This window comes from Eleutherodactylus coqui, chromosome 2, assembly GCF_035609145.1.
Source record: "Eleutherodactylus coqui strain aEleCoq1 chromosome 2, aEleCoq1.hap1, whole genome shotgun sequence".
In the NCBI taxonomy this organism is placed as follows: domain Eukaryota; kingdom Metazoa; phylum Chordata; class Amphibia; order Anura; family Eleutherodactylidae; genus Eleutherodactylus; species Eleutherodactylus coqui.
Genome location: NC_089838.1, coordinates 87,770,267 through 87,794,239, shown reverse-complemented (window position 1 = coordinate 87,794,239; position 23,973 = coordinate 87,770,267). Strand labels below are relative to the sequence as shown.

The following is a 23,973-nucleotide window of genomic DNA, read 5'->3' as shown; positions in this document are numbered from 1 at the left end:
CATGAATAAGATCTCTTTATTGAAGTCCCGCCATATAAAAGCAGTGACTGGCTTCTGCGCTGTAAGCTGTCGCGCTCTTAGGATGTCGGTTTAGACTGCGGCACTTTTAGTCATGGCCTAAGATCGCCACGGCTCAAGCCATGGAAGTGAATCATTGCTTTTCTATGCCAGAAGTCACATGAGCATGTTTTATTTAAGGGGCAAGGAGTGCGGGCCAATTTTGAAATGTTGCTTCGCTTATTGTATACTCCATGTTCGAACACCATTTTGCTTTGCTTTTTAATCTAAAAAAATAAGATTTAGGCAAAGTAATATGCAACCACAAGAACGGAAAAAAACAAAAAAAACCTTTTCATAATGTAATGTATCAATGTAGTGGAATTAATAGATGAAAGTTAGATCCCTCTTGTTTGATTTGGCTTGATGCTTGGCACCTAATGTGTTATTCTATGTTATCACTTTTCTGTTTTGTCATTTCCTGTTGAGCGTTCTTCAAATCTTGCTCAGTCTGCTTTCACCCATGCTGTAAGACCTGTTCAGGTGAAACGCCTTAGCGGTTGCTAGCAGACATGTGTATGTCTCTACATATTTTAATGATTATTCCACAGTAAAGTACAGATAGTCCGCTACTTGTGAACGTTCGAGTTACGAACTTCGCAAGATGCAAACAATCTGTCCTGCATGGTATGATGTAATGCTACGGCATACATCATTCTGTGCAGGGACCGGACAGGCTTCTATTAAGTCAGTCCTGTCAGATCGCAGGACGCTGTGTGGTTGCTAGGCAGCCAGGGGCCATCTAAAAAGACCATAGGGCTGCCCATGCAGAGCGCCTATAAAGCCGTGTGCTTGATAGGCACTCTGCATAGGCAGCCCTGGGGCCTTTAGGAAGCCCCCCCGGCTGCCTAGCAACCACACAGCATCCTGAGATCTTATCGCGGTACACTGTACAGGACCCCTTAATGTCGGGTGCAGGCTGTTTCTTATAGCCGGCACCCGACAGCAGCAGTTCCGGCGAGCGGCGCGGCTTATTGGAACTGTTAACACTTTAAATGCCGCTGTCAGAATAGACAAATTAAGTATTGAAAGTGTTAACAGTTCTGACAAGCGGTGCCGCTTGTTGGAACTGGTGCCGCCAGTTGCCGGCTGTAAGAGCAGCCTGCACCCGACATTGTATGGGGCGGGATCCACCCGCGATCCCATCCATACAACCATTTGTTCGGACATGCGAACAAATGTACTTGCGAACCGGTTCCTGGAACAGAACCTGTTCGCAAGTAGGGGAGTATCTGTATTAAGGATTTTACATCATCACCGAATCATTTTGTCATTGGATTTCCTCTTTCGTTAATCACTGGCTCTACCAATTATTGGCTGCAGTGCTCACATGTGCAAATCAACAGGGATCAAACATACAGAGTGCCGGGCGATAGTTAAAATTACTATAACTGTTTTTAGTATTTTACAGCATTCTGAACGTAAAAAAATAAGTGTCCAGACAGTTCCTTATATAAAGACGCCATCTTTCATTTTATACTGTGCACCCAGACTGGTAAGTTAACGGTGTTTGCCAGGTATTATTATCCTCAGGATAAGTCATCAATAGCTTATTGGTTGGGGTCTGCTGCTGATCAGTTGTTCAGGCACCCACTGCATGGAGCAGAAACACGTCGCTCCAACCCCTGTGTAATGGCTGGCAGTGATAACTACAGGCGCAGCTCCCATTAAAATCAGTGAGAGCTGCACCTGCAGTTACCAGCTCTGGCCACTACACAGGGGTTGGAGCAATGTGCTTCCCCTCCATACCCTGTGTGTGCTTTACCGGTGACAGCAGGCGCTACAACAGCTGATTCGTCAGGGTACTGAGCAGTGGACCCCAGCCGATCAGCTATTGATCACTTATCCTGAGGATAGGTCACCAATAAAAAGCACCTGGAAAACCCTTTTACCATGAGTCATCTGCAAAGAATTATATCCTGACATGACATAATTGCTGATGTCATAGATGGATTAGTGTAGCGTTGTTGGGGAGTTTAACCTGTTTTATGCTTTTTGAGATACCTGTATATCCAAATGTACAATAATGTAAGGTACTTGGCCATGCAAGTCCATCCAAACCCTCCACAGACACCGCTGTGGTGCCAGTAGGAGGAGCTGCAGCAGAGATGGCCGTCTTTGCTCCTTTCTGTCAGCCCTGATGCCATAACAGCTAGGAGTAAAAGTTCTATAAGACAGTCTTCGGCCGAGCAAAGACCCCCAGGGCTGCCCGCTGTAAATGTTGTTTCGGACATAGTATATCTATATCCATACAGGTGCTAGTTGTTTCTTCTGCCAAGGCAATAATACAAGGCAAAGTAATAAAGGCAGACCGGTTACATGTTACCATGGAAACCCCTTATTGTAAAGAGGTTGTGATGAGACACCCCTCCAACATTACAAACATCATTAAATTATCATCTTTAATAAGGGAGGTCAGATAGTGAGGCCCAATGGGAACCGATGGAAGTCTTCCCTGTACCGCGCCGCAGAACATGTGTGCGTTATATAAAAATCAGTAAAATATAGAGAATATATTTTTAATCCGGGGGAACTAGAAGGTATATTTGTATTGTATATTACTTTGCAAAGTCCACTTGTTGATAAATGTTTTTCTTTCCAGGGTTTGGCTAATGTGGTTCCCATGGTAAATAGGCTCAGTGATAACGCTGACGAAGCTCTAACCGACGTGCCTGAAACAATTTTATCTCTTATTGAGGATCTTGCTCTTGCTGCTGGTCTTACTACTGATATTGTCGATGTAATTGGTAGTATTGTAACCATTGTCGGAGGCCTTCTTGGAAACATTCTTGGAGGCGCTTTTAAAGGCGTTGGAGGCCTTGTTGGAGGCGTTGTTAATGGCCTTAGTGGTGGCCTTCTTGGTGATAAATAGGCTGGAAGCAAGCAATGCTAATGTAAGGTAATAAAATGCAGTCGTTTTTATCTGTTTCCAATATTTACATTAGTAATTCAATTCATCCTAATCAGACATATTAACCCATTATAAGTCCATGTAACTAATTTACCATCCCGGGCACAAAATAAATGCTAATTACTTGCCGTTGTCTTTATTGGAGTAAACAATCAGATGCCAGCGTGGCTTCCCATTGAATAGCACACTTCATAAACTATGCAGTTTGTGATGTAGAAGTGTACTACTGTTCCCAGCAATCACACAATTTATTTTAACATGCATAGTTTCCTATAGATTTAGCGAAGTTTACCTTGACTATAATTGTTTTCTGTGACCAGTTATCTTATTTTAAGCCAATGAGAAGCTGTTTTCTTGTGCAACAAAGACCACTGAAAAGCTATTGAAAGGGCAAATAAATTGTGGTAGAGAACATGGAATCTTATGCTTTAAACAATACCTGTAATAAAGACACTGACACCAATATGGCAATTAATGACCACAGCATTTATGTTCAAAGGGGGTTAACAATTAACTCAAACTCAAATAATTTTTGTATAAAACCATGTAGCCTTGGTCATACTGTATGCACCCAGACTAAACAAATAACCAAACATTATCACACCATTGATACCCACCAGCCAAAGTCAGATGGCCATCCCCCCCAGGCCATGACGCATCACGACATATCCCCTCCCCCCCCAACCCGGCCGCAGCCTGCTCAATCATATTTTGGAGTTTCATGTTAAAAATGTCCAAACCCACTGCTGAGAAATGGACTCCATCCGCTCAATATAAACCCCCCGCAAATCCCTCTAGGTCTATGTGCCTCACTCAGAAGCCTCCTATCGTCTGTACCCATCTTTCTAACACTCTATTTAGCCTCTTCTGATTTTTCTCCATGAAGAAAAACCTGGGAAAAGACCAAATCGACCTAGGGATTATCTCAGAAATTACTAAAACCGCTTCTGCAAAATTATCCCTTACCCACTAAAGTTCAGTACGGATATCGCACAACACGTCAAAAAAACTCTTCTTCCCAATATCTTTACCCCCGAGGTGCATCAAAAAAATGCTTGGCTCTGGCAACACCTCTCTTTTTTTGAACAAGAATGTTGACATCGAGAGCCGCCGCATCCCCCTGATCCCACACCAAAATGCCTCAAATTGTCCATCATCGAGCCCCAGATTCTCTGAATAGCATCTGTCCATCGCTCTATGTTGACCCCAATGGACAAAAGAGCGTCCCACTATCCACACCACCTTCCTCAGTACTTCCGGTAGACAAGACATTAAACAGCAACATTAGCAGGAAGTACATATAATTTATAGTGGTCAGACATCCATCTTCCTGAACTCTGGATCCTCTCCTCATCCATCCCAACCTCGCTGCCTCTGTGGCAGCACCGATTCGGAAAGAATGAGACATGATTTTAGTGCAACCACAACCCACTTTAACCAGACATTTCCTCAATACCCCAAAAAATTGAAATTGGGATAATGAAGAACTGTCTGCATGACATAAAAGTGATCCTAACAGATTAGGACATATCTCCAAGAACTCACGTGGGGCCCGAAGTGGGCACAGTGACACGGATGAGTTCTGAGAAACATGAATCTATATCCTCTCACCCCATTTATCTGTTTTGGTATGTCTCAAAAATATCTTGACATACCCCCCGTGGTCAGATACATCAGTAGCCAATAGTGATGCATACGCTGACCTAGATGCTGCTAAAACCCCCCACAATGCAAAGCCCTGAAAAAAGCTAATAAAAAGGTGCAACGGGATAACTTTACTTGAAACGTAAAACCGCATATTTCCGGCAATTAATTTACTTAATAAACCGAATGAAACCGCTGCCCTCTGGTCCTTGGCAAAGCTAATTGCTTTAAACCCCCATAACAAGACTTTTATCTGCTTCAACGCATTGATAGGCAGTAAAGCGAGCCGTCTCTGAGAGAACGCTATCCCTGCAATCACTTTCAGCACAGATTTATACAATAACCCGGCTTCTATCTGAAAACACAGAAAGGAGATAAAAAACATATCGACATCCTGCGATCTCACATCCAACTCCCTTTCTTCCAAACCTCCAAAGCAGAATTGTAATCTCGCCATGTCCTTTGTGACACCAAGTGTGACAACAGCAGATGTATCAACTCTGCCTCAGAGCCCAAAGATGATCTGGCAAGCGTACACCGACCGAATCCACTGCAGACTCCCTCTCCTTGCAAACACTGATCTGCGGGCACGATAAAGCACATAGCGATACATCATGTTTATTATCACCTGTTCCAGCCTTCAGCAGCGCGTTACATTGCAGACTATATAACAACCATTGTAACAAAGAAGCCACAGTTCAGCTCATGAGATAGAACAATTCACAGCTACCAAAACACCCTTACTCTCAGAACAAAACATCAACCTGTGATCCTTCCGCTTGTTCCCCAAACGCACAGCTCAACCGCCAGGGGAAATAATTCCAGCAGCACACCATCCTTTATCCAGCCTTTTTGTACCCATGACTGATGCCATGACTCTGCTATCTGTTATGTTTCATACATAACTACAAAACCCAGCAAGATCCAGCTAGCCATGAAGTCGCATGGAGCTTTCCCAGTGCATTCCAGGGGTTAATGGGATCCCAGTAGTTGTGTGACCTATGCTAACCACCCACGGAGCACCCATTTAGTACAGAGGGAACAGTGCCTGCTGTAGAGGAACAGACCGTCACTACGTGATAGGAACCCAGTGGGATCAATGAGGGCTTCCCTGCTTAGGAAAGTGGCGGCAAAGAAGAGTGATGGCAGACATTGTGTGTGGGGCGGAGGGCATCCTCCGAGCGCCCGCTGCTTGGGAACCATCGGAGGTTGACCACTCCCTGCTGCTCGCTCCTCTAAATACCATAGCTGGATTTTCCTACTGAAAAGACATGATTGGGCCCTGAGGATACCTGTCCATGTAATAAGGGATACAGTTACACACACAGTACATATATGTAGTATCTTCCATAATCCCCCACTAACCATGGCTTCTTGTGTTTTGCAGGTACCTTACATCACTATGGCACAGGCATGCCACAAGATCTGATTTCTTTCTAATCACCTCTCTATCTATACATTTGGATAATAGAATGAAAACTGTTATCTGAAGAGAAGTAATTGTACCTCTGATTGGTTCTTTTACAATAAATTACTTTCTGAGCATTACATTGAGATTGTCTGTTACATTATTGGAACCCCCAAGATACTGGGGAGAAATAAGTCAAATGCTTGATCCCATCATCTCAGACTGAATGTGGCACATTGATGCCAACAGCCTCCAAGTACAAATGTAATATATGTTCTATATACTTACTTCATTAGTTAATAAGATTCCCCAAAGGTTCAGATCTGAGCTGAAACCAAGCAGAAGACATAATTTAAGCTTCTACTCAAAGCCAGGAGGACTCTGACATGCAGTGAGGGAGGGGAATCATAGACAGCATTCAGCGGGAGAGCGGGCGAGAGAGCCACGAAGGGGGAGAGAACAGCCATCAAGGGGCATCCTGTGTGGTGAGTGGTGAACCATGCTAGGGCATCCTGTATGGTGAGGGGTGAACCATGCTAGGGCATCATGTGTGATGTGAGACATGAACCATACTAGGGCATCCAATGGTGAGGGGTGAACCATTCTAGGGTATCCTGTGTGATGCTGGAGAAAGAGCCATAAGGTCGTGGGAATCAGCGCTGGTGGCACTGAGCACTCGTGTTTGCAGAGGAGAGCGTCCCGCTGACATGTGCCTTGCAGAGGCCACAGAAGTGAATGTCTTAATGGCATCTTCCCTCCTGTGGCCACTGTAATTGCGCCGGCTACAGAGTGCAGCAAGTGCGGCGGCGCTGGTCCTGGCTCCGCTCTGAGTGAAGCCTGCGTCGCTGTGGGACCTGCGCTGTTACTGTGCTGCACGGCGCACTGCCATCTCCCCGTATAAAGTTCCCTAGCGGGGCCGCTGTCAGTGTCTCCGGCGTACCTTTTATGCAGCCTGTGACCAGTGAGCGGAGTCCTGAGGGCCCGCAGCTCAGAGGCCGACAACGGCAGGAAGAACGGAGCATACTGCTGAGGGGGCGCAGGTGACCGGCCCAAGGACCCACATGATTACTGAACGGAGTGGGGTGCAGCCTGTCACCGATGAGCAAAGTCCTGAGGGCCCGCAGCTCAGAGGCCGACAACGGCAGGCAGAAAGGAGTGGAGTGGTGAGGGGGCGCAGCTGACAGGCCAATACTCACTGCCAGGACCTGTGAGCCCCACGACAGGGAGCGCGGCGTCCAGGGAGATCCGAATAAGGACTGTAGTATATAGCAGGGGGTGTTGTTGGTACTTATTCCTCTTCTGTGATCGCTTGCTCTCTCCCCTTGAGATTCGGCACCCTCACTCTGCTATAGAGGCCGTCACTCGCCACAGGGTCTGATGGCTCTCCTGTCAGGTTCCTGACCATAATCCGCAGGGCTACATGCTCCTCCGTCGTCCCGACAACAGCTCTCTCTGATGACTCTCTCTTCACTATCCAACGACTGCGTCCCTATGACAACTCCTATGGGCACACTCCAGTATGCTGCTATCTTTCCCTAAAACAGACTAGCAGGCTATCACTATCCTATTGTCTCTCTCTCTTGTACTGACACTGCCTTGTTCTCTGCTGTACACAGACTGACAGCTGGCTGTGCTCTCACTAACCCATTTATCTCATGACTGCGTCCCTATGAGAACTCCTATGGGCACGCTTCACACTGCCATGTGTTTGCTGTATATGGACTGACAGCTGGCTATACTCTCACTAACCTGTCTATCTCACTATCCCACAACTGCGTCCCTATAAAAACTCCTACATACACGCTCCACACTGCCTTGCTCTCTGCTGCATACGGATTGACAGCTGGCTATACTCTCACTAATTCATCTATCTCCCTATCCCACGACTGCATCCGTATGACAACTCCTACGGGCACGCTCCACACTGACTTGTTCTCTGCTGTATACGCACTGACAGCTGGCTATACTCTCACTAACCCATCTATCTCACAAAAGCGTCCCTATGACAACTCCTATGGGCACGCTCCACACTGACTTGTTCTCTACTGTTCACAGACTGACAGCTAGCTGTACTCTCACTAACCGATCTATCTCACTATCTGATGACTGCCTCCCTGTGACAACTCCTACAGACACCCTCCACACTGCCTTGCTCTATGCTGCATATGGACTGACAGCTGGCTGTACTTTCACTAATTGATCTATCTCACTATCCCATGACTGCCTCCCTATGACAACTGCTATGGGCACGCTCCACAATGCCTTGTTCTCTGCTGTACACAGACTGACAGCTGGCTTTACTCTTACTAACGCATCTATCTCACTATCCCATGACTGCATCCCTATGACAACTCCTACAAGCATGCTCCACACTGCCTTACTCTCTACTGTATACGGACTGACAGCTGGCTGTACTCTCACTAACCCATCTATGTTACGACTGCGTCCCTATGACAACTCCTACGGGCATGCTCCACACTGACTTGGTCTCTGCTGTACACAGAATAACAGCTGGCTATACTCTCACTAACCCATCTATCCCACGACTGCATCCCTATGACAACTCCTACAGACATGCTCCACAGCGCCTTGTTCTTTGCTGTACACAAACTGACAGCTGGCTATACTCTCACTAACCCATCTATCTCAGGACTGCATCCCTATGACAGCTCCTACAGGCACGCTCCTCACTGCCTTGTTCTCTGCTGTACACAGAATGACAGCTGGCTATACTCTCACTAACCCATCTATCCCACTATCTGATAACTACCTCCCTGTGACAACTCCTACAGGCACGCTCTACATTGCCTTGTTTTCTGCTGTATACGGACTGACAGCTGACTGTACTCCCACTAACCCATCTTTCTCATGACCGCATCCCTATGACAACTCTTACGGGCATGCTCCACACTGCCTTATTCTCTTCTGTACACAGAATGACAGCTGGCTATACTCTCACTAACCCATCTATCTCACTATCTGATGACTGCCTCCCTGTGACAACTCCTACAGACACGCTCTACACTGCCTTGTTCTCTGCTGTATATGGACTGGTAGCTGGCTATACTCTCACTAACTGACCTCTCTCACTATCTCTCATTTGATTCTCTCTTCTCCTGCCGGCTCCTACACTCTGCAGTTATTGCACCCTCTAGTACATCAGCTGCACTCCCCTCTGTCTGGCCATCGGCTCACTGACTGACTGACATTAGTTTCTATCTTTCTACAGGGATGGCTGACCCAACTCCTCTCTCTGCTTTCCGCTGACTGGACCAACTGTCACCCGCAGCGTACGCACGCTTTCTTAATCTTTTCTCCCATGCGCTACTCTGGTGTATCCAGTCAATGGGCCCTCCAATCACAGGCTTCCACTCTCCTGTCTCCTTACCATTTATCTGCCAATCAGAGTTCCTGGCTCATTCTCCCATCTGACCAATAGGGCAGACATTTTGGATAATCCATCTGTAAGCCGCTACAAAAGGACTGATGTGTAATAAGTTCTATCCGGCTTTGCTTCTCTTCATACAGTCTTAGATTTCCTGTCAAATGTTACAGAACCTGCCAACATTCTCAAACGCAGATACGACCCGAGCCTTAGGCCTCCCTCACACAGGCATATTAGTACAGCGTCGAGTGCTGCATTTTCAGCGCTGCACTAAACGTTCTAGAACGCTCCCATTCATTTCAGTGGGACGACTCACACAAGGCTGAAAACGCAGCGTCTTCATTGCTGCGCTTTGACAGCGATGCATGTTCCATTTTTGGCCTTTTCAGCCCCGTGTCGCCCTTTGAAATGAATGGGCAGCAGTTTCAGCACTGCCAAAAATGCGCACAACTTGGTACTGCGCTTTTGGCAGCGCTAAACTCCCCAGCTACACTACCTGACCTGACGGCGCTCTTGTGACTGAAATGCTACAGGCAAACATTGTCACAATACCCAAACCAGGTAAAGATATGTCCTCCCCAGCCAATTTTAGACCGATATCCCTATTAAATAACGACACCAAATATTATGCAAAAATCTTGCTAGAGATAATACCTGACATTATCCAGAGCGACCAAACAGGTTTCGTTAAAGGGAGACAAACATCCGATGCGACCAGAAGACTCTTGGTAGCACTGGAGGGATTGGAGGTCTCCGGAACGCCTTCTCTGCTCCTAACCCTGGACGCGGAGAAGGCGTCCGACAGAATCCACTGGGGATACGCCTTCTCAGTTCTGAGGGAGATGGGATTTGAAGGAGCAATCCTGGGGGCAATACAAGCGCTCTATGGATGCCCCTCAGCAAAGGTTTTAATCAATGGAGCTGTATCCAGCCCCTTAAGATCACCAATGGGACCAGGCAGGGTTGCCCTCTGTCCCCCTCCCTGGTCATCCTAACTATGGAACCCTTGGCAAAGGCCATACGCTTGCATCCGGAAATCAAGGGAGTACCAATGTTCCCCAGTCAACATAAAATCAGCCTGTTCGCAGATGACGTCGTATTAATGCTGACTTCCCCTATAGAATCCCTAAGAGCAGCATCAGAACTCCTATATAGCTTTAGCAAATGATCCTTTTATAAGGATCTAAATCAACCCATCTAAATCAAAAATATTAGCCCTGAACATACCAACCACCCTCCAAACCCAAATCAAAAAGAATTTCTTTTTTTTTATTAAATCACTTTTTATTGAAAGGTTTTGTTATTACAAACATTTTGTTACAGATATTTGGTTTTATACAGAATTAACGAAAACAATTATAATTATAATTATGACCTCTTTTTTAAAAAAAAACAAAAAACGGTGTGAAACCTTGAATTATGTTGTCATATACATCTAAAGCCTATGATGTCTCATTGTTGGTTCAGATCATATTTTATAAACAGCATGTAACCTCTGACTCGGTCTTCCGCCGCACACCCACTCCGCCCTTATATATTGGGCTGATTGAGGGGGAGGATGCTTGACAGTCCCCGAGCCAGCCGTCACCCTCAACAAGAACTACATTAAAACTCAATAAAGTGAAAGGGGTGATAAGAGGGAGGACGGGGGGGGGGGGGGGGGGGGGATACACGGGACGGGGGAGGGGGGGTGCTGATGTAGAGGGGGGGGGGGGTCCAGAAACACCTACGTAGCCTTCTTTCACACACGTTGTTTCCCGTATTATATTGACCTAATTCACCATTCCTAAAGAGGGTCAAGTGGATCTCCTATTTGTTAAATGCCTTTAATTTTAGAAACACTGCGAAATAAACCCTGGTTTGTTTGTGTTTGTTATTAATGAATTAATCATTTTTCAGTAATATATGGGATGTGTTTCTCCCAAAGGGACCATATTTTCGTGAAGGAAGTGTGGAAGAAGTTTGACCAGCTAAGCAGTTTTTCAAACTGGTAGATTTGACTCAGTTTGTCTCTCCACATCTCAACAGATGGGGGGGGTTGTTTTTCCCCAGCAGAGGGGGATTAGGGCTTTGGCTGCCGCTATCATAAATGATAGAAGTTCGTCTTTATTAGGATTGGAGGACTCTTGTGGTCTATTGAGAATAATTTTTTCGGGGGTTAATATAATTCTCCTTTTGAGGGTCTTTTCCATTTCTCCCTCTACTTCCTCCCAAAAGGGTCTGATTTTATTGCAGTTCCACCAGATGTGTAGGTACGAACCTGTTTGTTCTTGGCACCTCCAACATTTGTCTGAATCTGCCAACTTGTATGTGTATAACCACTCAGGCGTTTTATACCATCTGGTTAGTAATTTGTAATGGTTCTCTTGGAGACGTACACATGGTGAGATCCCATAAGAGGATTTAAAGATTGTCTTGATTTCTGTGTCTGATAGCTTTATGTTTAATTCCTTTTCCCAGGAGGAAATGTAGGTGGGTTTGCTGAAGGCACAATGTGCCGTGAGAATCTTGGTCAGGGCAGATGTTTTCCTAGCAGATTTATTTTTGTTAATCATTACTTTTTCAAAGTCTGTCATCGGTCTCGTCGATAGGAATTTTGTTTTGAAGTTAGTGATTACCGCCGAGAGATGTGCCATATGTAAATCCTGTAAATACGGACTGACAGCTGACTGTACTCCCACTAACCCATCTTTCTCATGACCGCATCCCTATGACAACTCTTACGGGCATGCTCCACACTGCCTTATTCTCTTCTGTACACAGAATGACAGCTGGCTATACTCTCACTAACCCATCTATCTCACTATCTGATGACTGCCTCCCTGTGACAACTCCTACAGACATGCTCTACACTGCCTTGTTCTCTGCTGTATATGGACTGGTAGCTGGCTATACTCTCACTAACTGACCTCTCTCACTATCTCTCATTTGATTCTCTCTTCTCCTGCCGGCTCCTACACTCTGCAGTTATTGCACCCTCTAGTACATCAGCTGTACTCCTCTCTGTCTGGCCATCGGCTCACTGACTGACTGACATTAGTTTCTATCTTTCTACAGGGATGGCTGACCCAACTCCTCTCTCTGCTTTCCGCTGACTGGACCAACTGTCACCCGCAGCGTACGCACGCTTTCTTAATCTTTTCTCCCATGCGCTACTCTGGTGTATCCAGTCAATGGGCCCTCCAATCACAGGCTTCCACTCTCCTGTCTCCTTACCATTTATCTGCCAATCAGAGTTCCTGGCTCATTCTCCCATCTGACCAATAGGGCAGACATTTTGGATAATCCATCTGTAAGCCGCTACAAAAGGACTGATGTGTAATAAGTTCTATCCGGCTTTGCTTCTCTTCATACAGTCTTAGATTTCCTGTCAAATGTTACAGAACCTGCCAACATTCTCAAACGCAGATACGACCCGAGCCTTAGGCCTCCCTCACACAGGCATATTAGTACAGCGTCGAGTGCTGCATTTTCAGCGCTGCGCTAAACGTTCTAGAACGCTCCCATTCATTTCAGTGGGACGACTCACACAAGGCTGAAAACGCAGCGTCTTCAACGCTGCGCTTTGACAGCGATGCATGTTCCATTTTTGGCCTTTTCAGCCCCGTGTCGCCCTTTGAAATGAATGGGCAGCAGTTTCAGCACTGCCAAAAATGCGCACAACTTGGTACTGCGCTTTTGGCAGCGCTAAACTCCCCAGCTACACTACCTGACCTGACGGCGCTCTTGTGACTGAAATGCTACAGGCAAACATTGTCACAATACCCAAACCAGGTAAAGATATGTCCTCCCCAGCCAATTTTAGACCGATATCCCTATTAAATAACGACACCAAATATTATGCAAAAATCTTGCTAGAGATAATACCTGACATTATCCAGAGCGACCAAACAGGTTTCGTTAAAGGGAGACAAACATCCGATGCGACCAGAAGACTCTTGGTAGCACTGGAGGGATTGGAGGTCTCCGGAACGCCTTCTCTGCTCCTAACCCTGGACGCGGAGAAGGCGTCCGACAGAATCCACTGGGGATACGCCTTCTCAGTTCTGAGGGAGATGGGATTTGAAGGAGCAATCCTGGGGGCAATACAAGCGCTCTATGGATCCCCCTCAGCAAAGGTTTTAATCAATGGAGCTGTATCCAGCCCCTTAAGATCACCAATGGGACCAGGCAGGGTTGCCCTCTGTCCCCCTCCCTGGTCATCCTAACTATGGAACCCTTGGCAAAGGCCATACGCTTGCATCCGGAAATCAAGGGAGTACCAATGTCCCCCAGTCAACATAAAATCAGCCTGTTCGCAGATGACGTCGTATTAATGCTGACTTCCCCTATAGAATCCCTAAGAGCAGCATCAGAACTCCTATATAGCTTTAGCAAATGATCCTTTTATAAGGATCTAAATTAACCCATCTAAATCAAAAATATTAGCCCTGAACATACCAACCACCCTCCAAACCCAAATCAAAAAGAATTTCTTTTTTTTAATTAAATCACTTTTTATTGAAAGGTTTTGTTATTACAAACATTTTGTTACAGATATTTGGTTTTATACAGAATTAACGAAAACAATTATAATTATAATTATGACCTCTTTTTTAAAAAAAAACAAAAAACGGTGTGAAACCTTGAATTATGTTGTCATATACATCTAAAGCCTATGATGTCTCATTGTTGGTTCAGATCATATTTTATAAACAGCATGTAACCTCTGACTCGGTCTTCCGCCGCACACCCACTCCGCTCTTATATATTGGGCTGATTGAGGGGGAGGATGCTTGACAGTCCCCGAGCCAGCCGTCACCCTCAACAAGAACTACATTAAAACTCAATAAAGTGAAAGGGGTGATAAGAGGGAGGACGGGGGGTGGGGGGGGGGGGATACACGGGACGGGGGAGGGGGGGTGCTGATGTAGAGGCGGGGGGGGGGGGTCCAGAAACACCTACGTAGCCTTCTTTCACACACGTTGTTTCCCGTATTATATTGACCTAATTCACCATTCCTAAAGAGGGTCAAGTGGATCTCCTATTTGTTAAATGCCTTTAATTTTAGAAACACTGCGAAATAAACCCTGGTTTGTTTGTGTTTGTTATTAATGAATTAATCATTTTTCAGTAATATGTGGGATGTGTTTCTCCCAAAGGGACTATATTTTCGTGAAGGAAGTGTGGGAGAAGTTTGACCAGCTAAGCAGTTTTTCAAACTGGTAGATTTGACTCAGTTTGTCTCTCCACATCTCAACAGATGGGGGGGGGGGGGGGTTGTTTTTCCCCAGCAGAGGGGGATTAGGGCTTTGGCTGCCGCTATCATAAATGATAGAAGTTCGTCTTTATTAGGATTGGAGGACTCTTGTGGTCTATTGAGAATAATTTTTTCGGGGGTTAATATAATTCTCCATTTGAGGGTCTTTTCCATTTCTCCCTCTACTTCCTCCCAAAAGGGTCTGATTTTATTGCAGTTCCACCAGATGTGTAGGTACGAACCTGTTTGTTCTTGGCACCTCCAACATTTGTCTGAATCTGCCAACTTGTATGTGTATAACCACTCAGGCGTTTTATACCATCTGGTTAGTAATTTGTAATGGTTCTCTTGGAGACGTACACATGGTGAGATCCCATAAGAGGATTTAAAGATTGTCTTGATTTCTGTGTCTGATAGCTTTATGTTTAATTCCTTTTCCCAGGAGGAAATGTAGGTGGGTTTGCTGAAGGCACAATGTGCCGTGAGAATCTTGGTCAGGGCAGATGTTTTCCTAGCAGATTTATTTTTGTTAATCATTACTTTTTCAAAGTCTGTCATCGGTCTCGTCGATAGGAATTTTGTTTTGAAGTTAGTGATTACCGCCGAGAGATGTGCCATATGTAAATCCTGTAAATCTCTTTTCTGGGACAGTGTGTGAATTATGGCGATCGGGTCCTTATGGATAATCTTCTGCAAGTCCTGAATTGAGTGTTTTTCAAAAATGTTCCATAAATTTTCGGGAGTTCGGGTCTCCTGTTGTTTGTTAATGAAAGGGAGTAGATTTAAAGGTGTGTTTGGTGAGGGGGTATGTGCTAACCACTTTTGAGTTGAGTCCCAGGTCTCGCAGATGCCCCGCAGCAAGGTGTTGTAGTCTTTGGACCTGTAAAGTCTCGCGTCTGGGAACCACATGTCCTCTTGGAAATCTGACCCATACGCCAGCTGGGCCAGTCTTCCCAGTTTCTGGTTGTTTATTGGGAACATCAGCTCCAGCCATCTGTTTAAATTGATAGCATTGTAGTATTCTGTGGTGTCCGGTAATCCAACCCCCCCCCCCCCCCCCCCCCCCTTCACTGTCTTTTTCTAATCATTAAGGAGTACGCCAGTCTGGGACGTTTGTATTTCCAAAAGAAGCTTGCGAGCAACGAGTTTAATTTTTTTTAAAAGGATTTTGGAATGTGGGTTGGAAGCATTTGCAATTTATAGAGAATCCTGGGTAATATATAGGTCTTGATAAGATTATTTCTACCAAACCACGAGATGATAGGGATATTATAGGTGGACAAGAGAGATGTTATTTCCGTTAGTAAAGGGAGTAAGTTAAATTCAAAAAGTTTAGTGAGATTATTTGTTATTTTAATGCCTAAGTGATCGATAGACTGCTCTGCCCATGCATATGGGGAACTGCCCTTTATCTCTGCTACTCTACGCGGGGGTAATGAGATATTTAAGATCACAGATTTATTTTTGTTGACTTTTAAGTTGGAAAAGCTGCCGTAGGTGTCAAGTAGCCGGTTCAAACTAGTTAAGCCCTGTTGAGGGTTTGAGATCAGGAAAAGGACATCATCCGCAAAGGCTGCCATTTGGATGTGCTCTTCCCCAACTTTGAGCCCCTGAATCTCCGGGTTTTGTTTGACTGCTTGCAGCAGGGTTTCCAACGTCAGAATGAACAGTGTAGGGGAAAGCGGGCACCCTTGGCGTGTTCCATTTGTAATGTGAAAGGGTTTAGATAAGGAGTCATTTATTTTTATTCTGGCGTGAGGGTTTTTATATAAGGAGAAGATCGCCTCAACTAGTTGGGGGGGGGGGGGAAGTTGAATTTGAACAAAATAGCTCTCATGAAAGACCAATCAACTCTGTCAAATGCTTTTTCAGCATCAATACCCAAGAAAACCAGAGGAATGTTCTTTTTCTTCGCATAATAAATGGAATGGAGGAGAATTGCTGCGTTATCTTTACCCTCTCTACCCTTTACAAAACCCGACTGTTCCTCATTTATTAGTTTGGGTATAATTGTGCTGATTCTGCTAGCGAGTAGTTTTGCCCAGATCTTAATATCAAGATTTAACAGAGAGATTGGTCTATAATTATTGCATTGAGCGGGATCTTTCCCTTCTTTATGTATCAGGGTAATATGTGCTTCTTGTGTTTGTTTAGTAAAGGACGCCCCTTCCAGTATCACATTTAGTGTGTAACAGAGGGGGTAGTAGCGTCTGTTGTAATATCTTGTAGTAAACTATTGTGAGACCGTCAGGTCCCGAACTTTTACCGTTGGGGAAGCTGTTTATTACATCTATTAGTTCTTCCTGGTCGATGGGCGTTATTAATTTAGCAGATTATTCTGAGCTCAGTGTGGGAAGATTTAATTCTTTCAGAAAATTATTCATGTCTTTATGTTTGTTTTCTAAGGCTGAGTGTGACTTCCCCTCATCAAGGTTGTAAAGTTTAGTATAATAAGCTTGAAAGGCTGCAGCTATATCTTGCGTGGAGTTTGTTTTGTCACCGTTTTCTTTCTTGATTTCCTTGATAGAGGTTTTTTCCCTCGCCTTCTTTATCAGAGAGGACATTAATTTGCCTCCCTTGTCCCCATGTGCATATATCTTGTGTTTATATGTCATATATGATCTGGTAAATTTCTTATCTAGTAATCCTATGAGTTGTTTTCTAAGGGAGTTTAGATCGGATTGTACCCTTTCTAACGTTGACAATTTTTTCGTCTGTTCTACAGATTTGATCTTGCTTAGTATGTCGTCTATATCTTTTTGTTTTAGTTTTTTGAGTTTAGCGCCCATGGAAATGAAGAGTCCTCTCATATAGGCTTTATGCGTTTCCCATATGATAGGGAAGTTCGTATTGTCTCTTGAATTTATTTCAAAAAATTCAGACAGACCTTTGTTCGCTTCCTGTCTAGAAGGCTCTTCTCTTAATAAAGTCTCATTTAAACGCCATCTCCACTTCCCTGGATTGTTTGAAAGGATATTTAATTCGGTGTGCACCGGGGCATGGTCTGATATTGTTATGCTATCAATTTGTGTTTTTTGTACTACATTAAGTAATTTTGTAGGGATGAAGATGTAGTCTAGTCTCTGTTGTGAGTCATGCACGTGTGAATAAAAGGTAAAGTCCTTTTTTGTTGGGTTATTATATCTCCAGGAATCGACCAGATTCAGTTCCTGTAGCGCCACGTGAATCCGCTTGATAGCTTTCTGCGAGACCTGGGACCTCCCTCTTGAGGAATGTAAGAGTGGATTTAATGTGACATTAAAGTCATCGCCTAGAATTGTGTGTCCGACAGCAAAGGATTTCAGTTTATTGAACATGTCAATTAGCCATTTTGTCTGTTGAACATTAGGGGCATATATGTTAGCTAATGTGTAATACATTGCATTTATTGTGCCCCTAATAAAAATAAAGCGACCCTCTGAGTCTGAGTATTGTTGTTCAAAGCGGAAGGGAAGTCCCTTATGGATAGCTATAGACACCCCTCTTTTTGCCGAGGTGGGGTTACTACTGTGAAACCACTGTGAAAAGTAATCTTTAGGGAGTCTAGGGATTTTATCGCTCTTGAAATGTGTTTCTTGTATAAAAGCAATTTTAGTATTTGATTTTTTCAAAAGCCATATCACGTGATGGCGTTTGTTAGGAGAATTTAGGCCTTTCGTGTTAAAGGAAGTGATAGTTGTTTTATCTTTTTGGGGCGGTGTTTTTGTTTGGTAGTGGGACATGTTGGTTCAAGAAAAAGAGGGGGGGGGGGATAATCAGGTATTGTGTGCCCAGACGGCACCTAGTGGTGAACAATAATTAACTTCGAATTAGTGTAAACTGAGAAGTCCGTTAAGGTTACCGGACTGAGGGACTGATATGTCACCCACAGTGACCTAAGAGTAACTGTGAAGAAACAAAGAACAATTGTGGAGAACGAGCGCTATAGCGCCGCCCCTGTCCGGGGTGCTATGCTAACGCTCTTTCTGACTTTGCTCTGAAAGGCAGGTTGGCCTAAAGTGTGTTTTGTTGTAAGTGTCAGGTACTTACTACATGTTGTATTCGCTTCCGCCCTGGAGGATCAGGCGCTCCTTCCGGCGTGGTCTGGTTCCCCCCGAGGGGGATGAGAATCTTCCTCCGGGAAGGAGTCTGCGTGTTTCCGTCCACAGGGAGGGGGGGGGGGACGAAGCGGGGAGGGGAGGAGGTGCGTAGACATAGGGGAGCAAGAACAGAGGAGGGAGGTGAGAAGGTGACATGGAGAAGAGGCATTACGAGAAAAGGGACATCAATTCCTTTAAGGCTGCATTATCTAATCTTACAATTATTACGCAAGACATTAAGCCTTAAATGCAAACAACATCCAGTAAGCAATATTTGGATTTTAGTACTTGAGACCATATATCTAAGCATTATGGGGCGGCGCGTCAGGCAGAGCGCCCCGAGGACCGACCCCCGATCAGTCCCCGGAAGCCCTACAATGCCCCACACCCTGCCCCCCAACCCCCGAAGAGGTCTCCGCGGCAGTGCGTTTCCCATCACGAGCCTCTTACTCCACCCTGCCACCCTCAAATATCACGACCGAGGTAGTGCCTTTTCTTGTGGGTCAGCTCGCTGCCAAGGCCAATGACAAGAACTGTCCCGGCATAAAAGCCGTCCTGCTTGCTCAGTCGGCCCGATTCGGGAAATCTCCGACTACATAAGGCACTCAATCCCAGAGCCGAAAGGAACCTCTTACCCCCGAGTCCAGAGTCCACCTCCCGAGCACCGTCCCCCCACAAAGGTCAGCCTGTGTGGATTAAAGTCTAAGATGAGGGTTTAGTTTGAGATCTCTTGCCTTTAGGAGATTTGAGTCTCGGAACCGTCTTCCAGGAGTCCCCCTCCGGCAGAGGAGGGATATTCAGGTCGTACTGCGTGGGCATCCACGAGGGAATATCTATTGGTGTGATGTCCAGTTGTTGCCACACCATCTCCAGATCTTCTGGGGTTCTGACGACGATCCTGCGACCAGCTTTATTGATCGAAAGGCCGAAAGGAAATAGCCATGAATATGGGATATCTTTCGATCTCAGTATCTCCAACAGTGGTTTCAGGGTCCGTCTTTTTGCTAGCGTGGAGGGCGCAATGTCCTGGAAGAGTTGAATCTGAGAGTCATTATATTTTAAGGAGTTTAGTGATCTGGCAGCATTTAGTATCGCATTTGTGTTGGTAAATGAGAGCAAGCCGCAGATAACATCTCTTGGTGGATCTGTTAATTTGGGTTTGGGTCTGATTGCTCTATGGATTCGTTCTATCTGGATATGGGCAGCTCTCTCCTCTCCCAATAAGTCAGCAAAGATTTCACCTGCTACTTTTCGGAGTGACTCTGAAGCCCAAGACTCAGGCAGGCCTTTTATGCGTATGTTACTTCTGCGGCTTCTATTTTCTTGATCCTCTATCAGGGTAAGAGCACGGTCTAAATAGGAGCGGTGCACTTCTACCACCTGCGAGGTCGCTTTCGCGTGTTTAATAATCGTCAAGCATGATCCCTCTAAATCTTCGACCCTGTGCCCTATATGCTGGAGTTCGGATTTTATGTCTGCCAGTTCCACCATTATAGGCTGCGTGACCTTGAGAAGGGCTTTCTGGAGAAAGGATTTAGAAATTTGAGCGCCCAACTCGCCGTCTTCCTCTATTTCACTGTCCTCCTCTGAGTCTTGGTGAATTTGCTCTGGCACATGTTGTGTTGATTGTGATTTAGGGATAGCGCCTGGTGACTGTGCGTTCTTTTTTTTTTAGGAATTTTTGCATGTCTGCCTGGTTCTTCTGCCTCCTTGGAGAGTCTATGGGGTCACTGCTGCGCTCCCTTATTCCCTTCACCATTTCCGACCACTTATGAGTGTGGAAAGAGGTGTTGCACTTAATATCTTTCTGATGTTTACTGGCGTTTGAGATTATTTGCCCTGACTTGACTTGGGCAGCACGGCTCTGTCCTCCACTCAGTATCTTCTCAGTCTGCCATGTTTATGAAATATTTGTTGCCCGAAGGCGATGGGAAAAAATTGAGCTTGACTTTCTATGTGAGAATCTTATTAAATAGAAAAAATTGTTTTAGTTTAGAGCTCACTTAGTGAGTTCAGAAAAAATTAGAGCTGGGCTCTTGTACACCCTTGGGTGGTCTGGTAGGGTGTGCTATGGAAGCTCAAGGGTTAATATGTTCCTCTTTACAGTGCTTCCTCTGTTTACCCTCTCAGGGGAAAAGATGGTGGTGAGGCTTTGGCGGGAAAACACCGGGCGGGAGAGAATAGAGGGGAGGCAGAGATCACTTGTGAAGGCGATGATAGCTGTTCACATTAATGTGGGGCGGTTTGGGAGCGGTTAGGGAGCTCACCGGGAGTTCAGCTCCTCTTGCTGGCTCTCTCTCTCCCACCCGGTACCCCCCCCCCCCCCCTCAGCCATCACTCTCACCCGTCCGCTCGTCTTCTTCTACGGTGCCTCCGCCGGGGCTGGGTGCTCGCTGAGCTGGTGAGTGCCGCCCGCTTTGCCCACCTGTTCCTCCGCTCATTTCGGGGCGCAGGACCGCTGCTTTGTCCCGTATCCGGTCCGCGTCGGCTAAGCGCGGCGCTCTTCCGCGCAGCGTGCCTCCTCTCAGCCTGGAAATCCAGGCCGCGGCTTATCTTTGGTGTTAGGCCCCGATGTGCCGGCGCTGTCACGCACGGTGCCGGGTCTCTCCCGAAGCAATCCTCGCCTGCAGCGTCGGAAGTGTAAAATCGGACGGGTCCTCTGAGGGTCTTGAAGAGCCAGAGAAGGTTGCAATACGATGAATTTCTCTTCTGGCGAAGGAGCCCTGGATCAGTGCGACCGTCCGCTCTGCAGGTTAGGCCACGCCCCCACTCAAAAAAGAATTTCTATACGCGTGGGAAACAATGGGGATCCAATACCTAGGAATAAATATTACCCCCTCCTCAAAAAACACAATGAACAACAATATGAACTCCCTATTTGAGGAATTAGAGAAAAGCTTAGAATCTTACAACAAGGTCAAATTTGCTTGGTTGGGCAGAATTGTTATCTACAAGATGATGATCCTCCCAAAAATATTATACAGATTTTGCAACATTGCAACCAAATGCCCCGCCAAGATAGTAAGGAAATTCCAAAAACAAATCATGTCATTCATCTGGTGTAACAAAAAGCCAAGAGTTGCCACCTCAATAATGTGCAGCCCAAGGCGATTTGGAGGTCTGCGAGTCCCAAATCTAGATGCATATTTCAAAGCCAACATTATCAAACAAATAAGAGCATGGTGCCTCCCACAACCTGGGATCAGCTGGCCCAGGATGGAACAAAACATTTTGAGGAGGAAATCATTAATCAACTTACTCCTAGCATCTAGCTTAGATTTAAAAATAGTAACACCAATGAACTCCACAATTCACGCAACAATCATTATTTGGAAACAACTATTTCAAATATCAAACCCACATCAAACCAGGAAGCTTACGCCCCTCCCCATTGGGGTCCTAGAGTTTTGGATCAAGAATCTAAACATGCAGAACTGGATATTAGGTGGTATAAACCACCTCTCAGATCTCGCAACGGGTAAGGAATTAAAATCCTTCAGACGCCTGTGTCTGGATTTTAACCTATCAAACAAATACTTCTTTAAATACAAACAAATATCAAGCATTTGGCCCTCTATCCAAGTCTTGCAGCTTTCGCTACCAATCTATTTATATAAATTCCTCTTTGATCCCTCCTCATATAAAATAGACTTAAAAACTCTATACAAAACCTTCTGTGGGGAGAGTAGACTTGCTGATAGCCGAAACAAAAAAGCCCACCTCCTAAACTGGGAGAGAGAGTTGGGTAGATCCTTTCCTCTCGAACAATTGAACAAAGCTCATATATGGGCAATTAAAGCCTCATCCTGCGCATCTCTAAGGGAAACTCACAGTAAAGTAGTCACAAGGTGGTACAGATCTCCGGTCAGACTATCAGATTTCTTCCCAGATCAATCTGACAAATGCTGGAGGAACTGTGGTGGAAGAGGCACTCTATTACATATCTTCTGGAGCTGCCCATATATTGAAACAACTTGGGGAGAGTTTTTCTCCTTTCTCGAAAAAATAACAAAGCAAAAAATCCCCTGTTTGCCAGAATTGGCGTTATTCTTAATAGACATGAATAGTATTCCACCAACCCACAGAAAATGGGTCTCTCACGGTCTCCTCTCCATAAAACTCTTTATAGCAAGGAATTGGAGAAAAGACCACACCGCAACAATGGCAGATTTAACTGCACTACTTAATTACCACTCTGTATACGAAAAAATCTTTGCATATAGAAATGACAAAATATCACAATATGCAGAAACCTGGGGCCCCTGGCTAAACAGATCCATAACCTAAAAAATCAACACATAACCCAGGTAACATAAAGCAAACTAAAAATCAGATATTTATAGCTCCACCAAGCTTCTACCGTAGCAGCTATCAAGCCTCACTGAATGTGTTTGGACGTAAAGTAATGGATCCTAACAACCCCTAGCAATCCCCCCCCCCCCCGCTATCTTACCAAAATGTGTTGTAATCAAATATGTTTCACCCTCCCCTTACCCCCCCCCCACCCCGTCAAACCTTACCCCTTCCCAATATTTTCTTATAACAGGTTTGCTATGTTTAAAAAACAATGTGGGTGGGTGTGGCTTGGATGCGAGCAAAGCTGGACGCTTGAGCCCACGCTCCGCTCAATATCAGCCTTTTAAGCTACTTTAAAGCTTTTCCAGTGGGTCAAACTCACCCAAAAGCTCCCGGAAGGCTTCCCCAGACATCATGCCTAAAAGAAAAACAGCTAAAGTGCCGGTACAGAGAGTCTCCGACTTCTTTTCCTCCCGCAGCGCGGGACGGACTGAGCCGTCAGTGCAGGAGAGCTCCCCGATGTCTGCCGGCTCCGCTGCTGCCGCCGGAGCTGAAAGAGACACTGCGGGCTTTTCAAACAGGAGAAATGAAGCGACGACCGGCTCGGAGAGGCTGCCTCTGGACCGACAGAGGACACCATCTCAGCGCAGGGTGAGTGAACAAAGCGACAGCTCCGCCATTAGCAACCCTGATGCACACAAAATGGCGTCGCAGCACACACACTCCCCGCATTTCCTCTCCTAAGTCTCTTACACCTACCAATAGCCCAGAAAAACAGAGACCCCGCATGTCCTCATCTAATTCCACTTACAACCAACCTTCACAGACAGAAGGGGGTCCTATAATTGATCTTCCTTCTTCAAGTCTCCCCGCGTCGGAGGATTTTATAAAAAATATGGTCCTGGCCTTGCGTGGCTCGCTACAAAGAGACATTAAAGATCCGTCTAACACATT

The 23,973-nt window shown here is 45.5% G+C and overlaps 1 protein-coding gene across 3 annotated transcripts in view; it reads left to right on the top strand.

Moving 5' to 3' along the window:
• Positions 1-23,973, top strand: part of LOC136611517 (plasmodium-specific hydrophobic abundant protein-like) — a 389,058-nt gene that overhangs the window by 24,366 nt on the left and 340,719 nt on the right. Inside the window, exons 9-10 of one of the 3 annotated variants that reach the window (XM_066591186.1) lie at positions 2,660-2,956; positions 6,000-6,160. The exons of the other annotated variants lie outside the window; for them this stretch is intronic. Coding sequence (XP_066447283.1) covers positions 2,660-2,929 — 270 coding nt within the window. The 3' untranslated portion in view covers positions 2,930-2,956; positions 6,000-6,160. Of the gene's footprint in view, positions 1-2,659; positions 2,957-5,999; positions 6,161-23,973 lie in introns of those variants that run through there. 3 annotated transcript variants of the gene reach the window in all.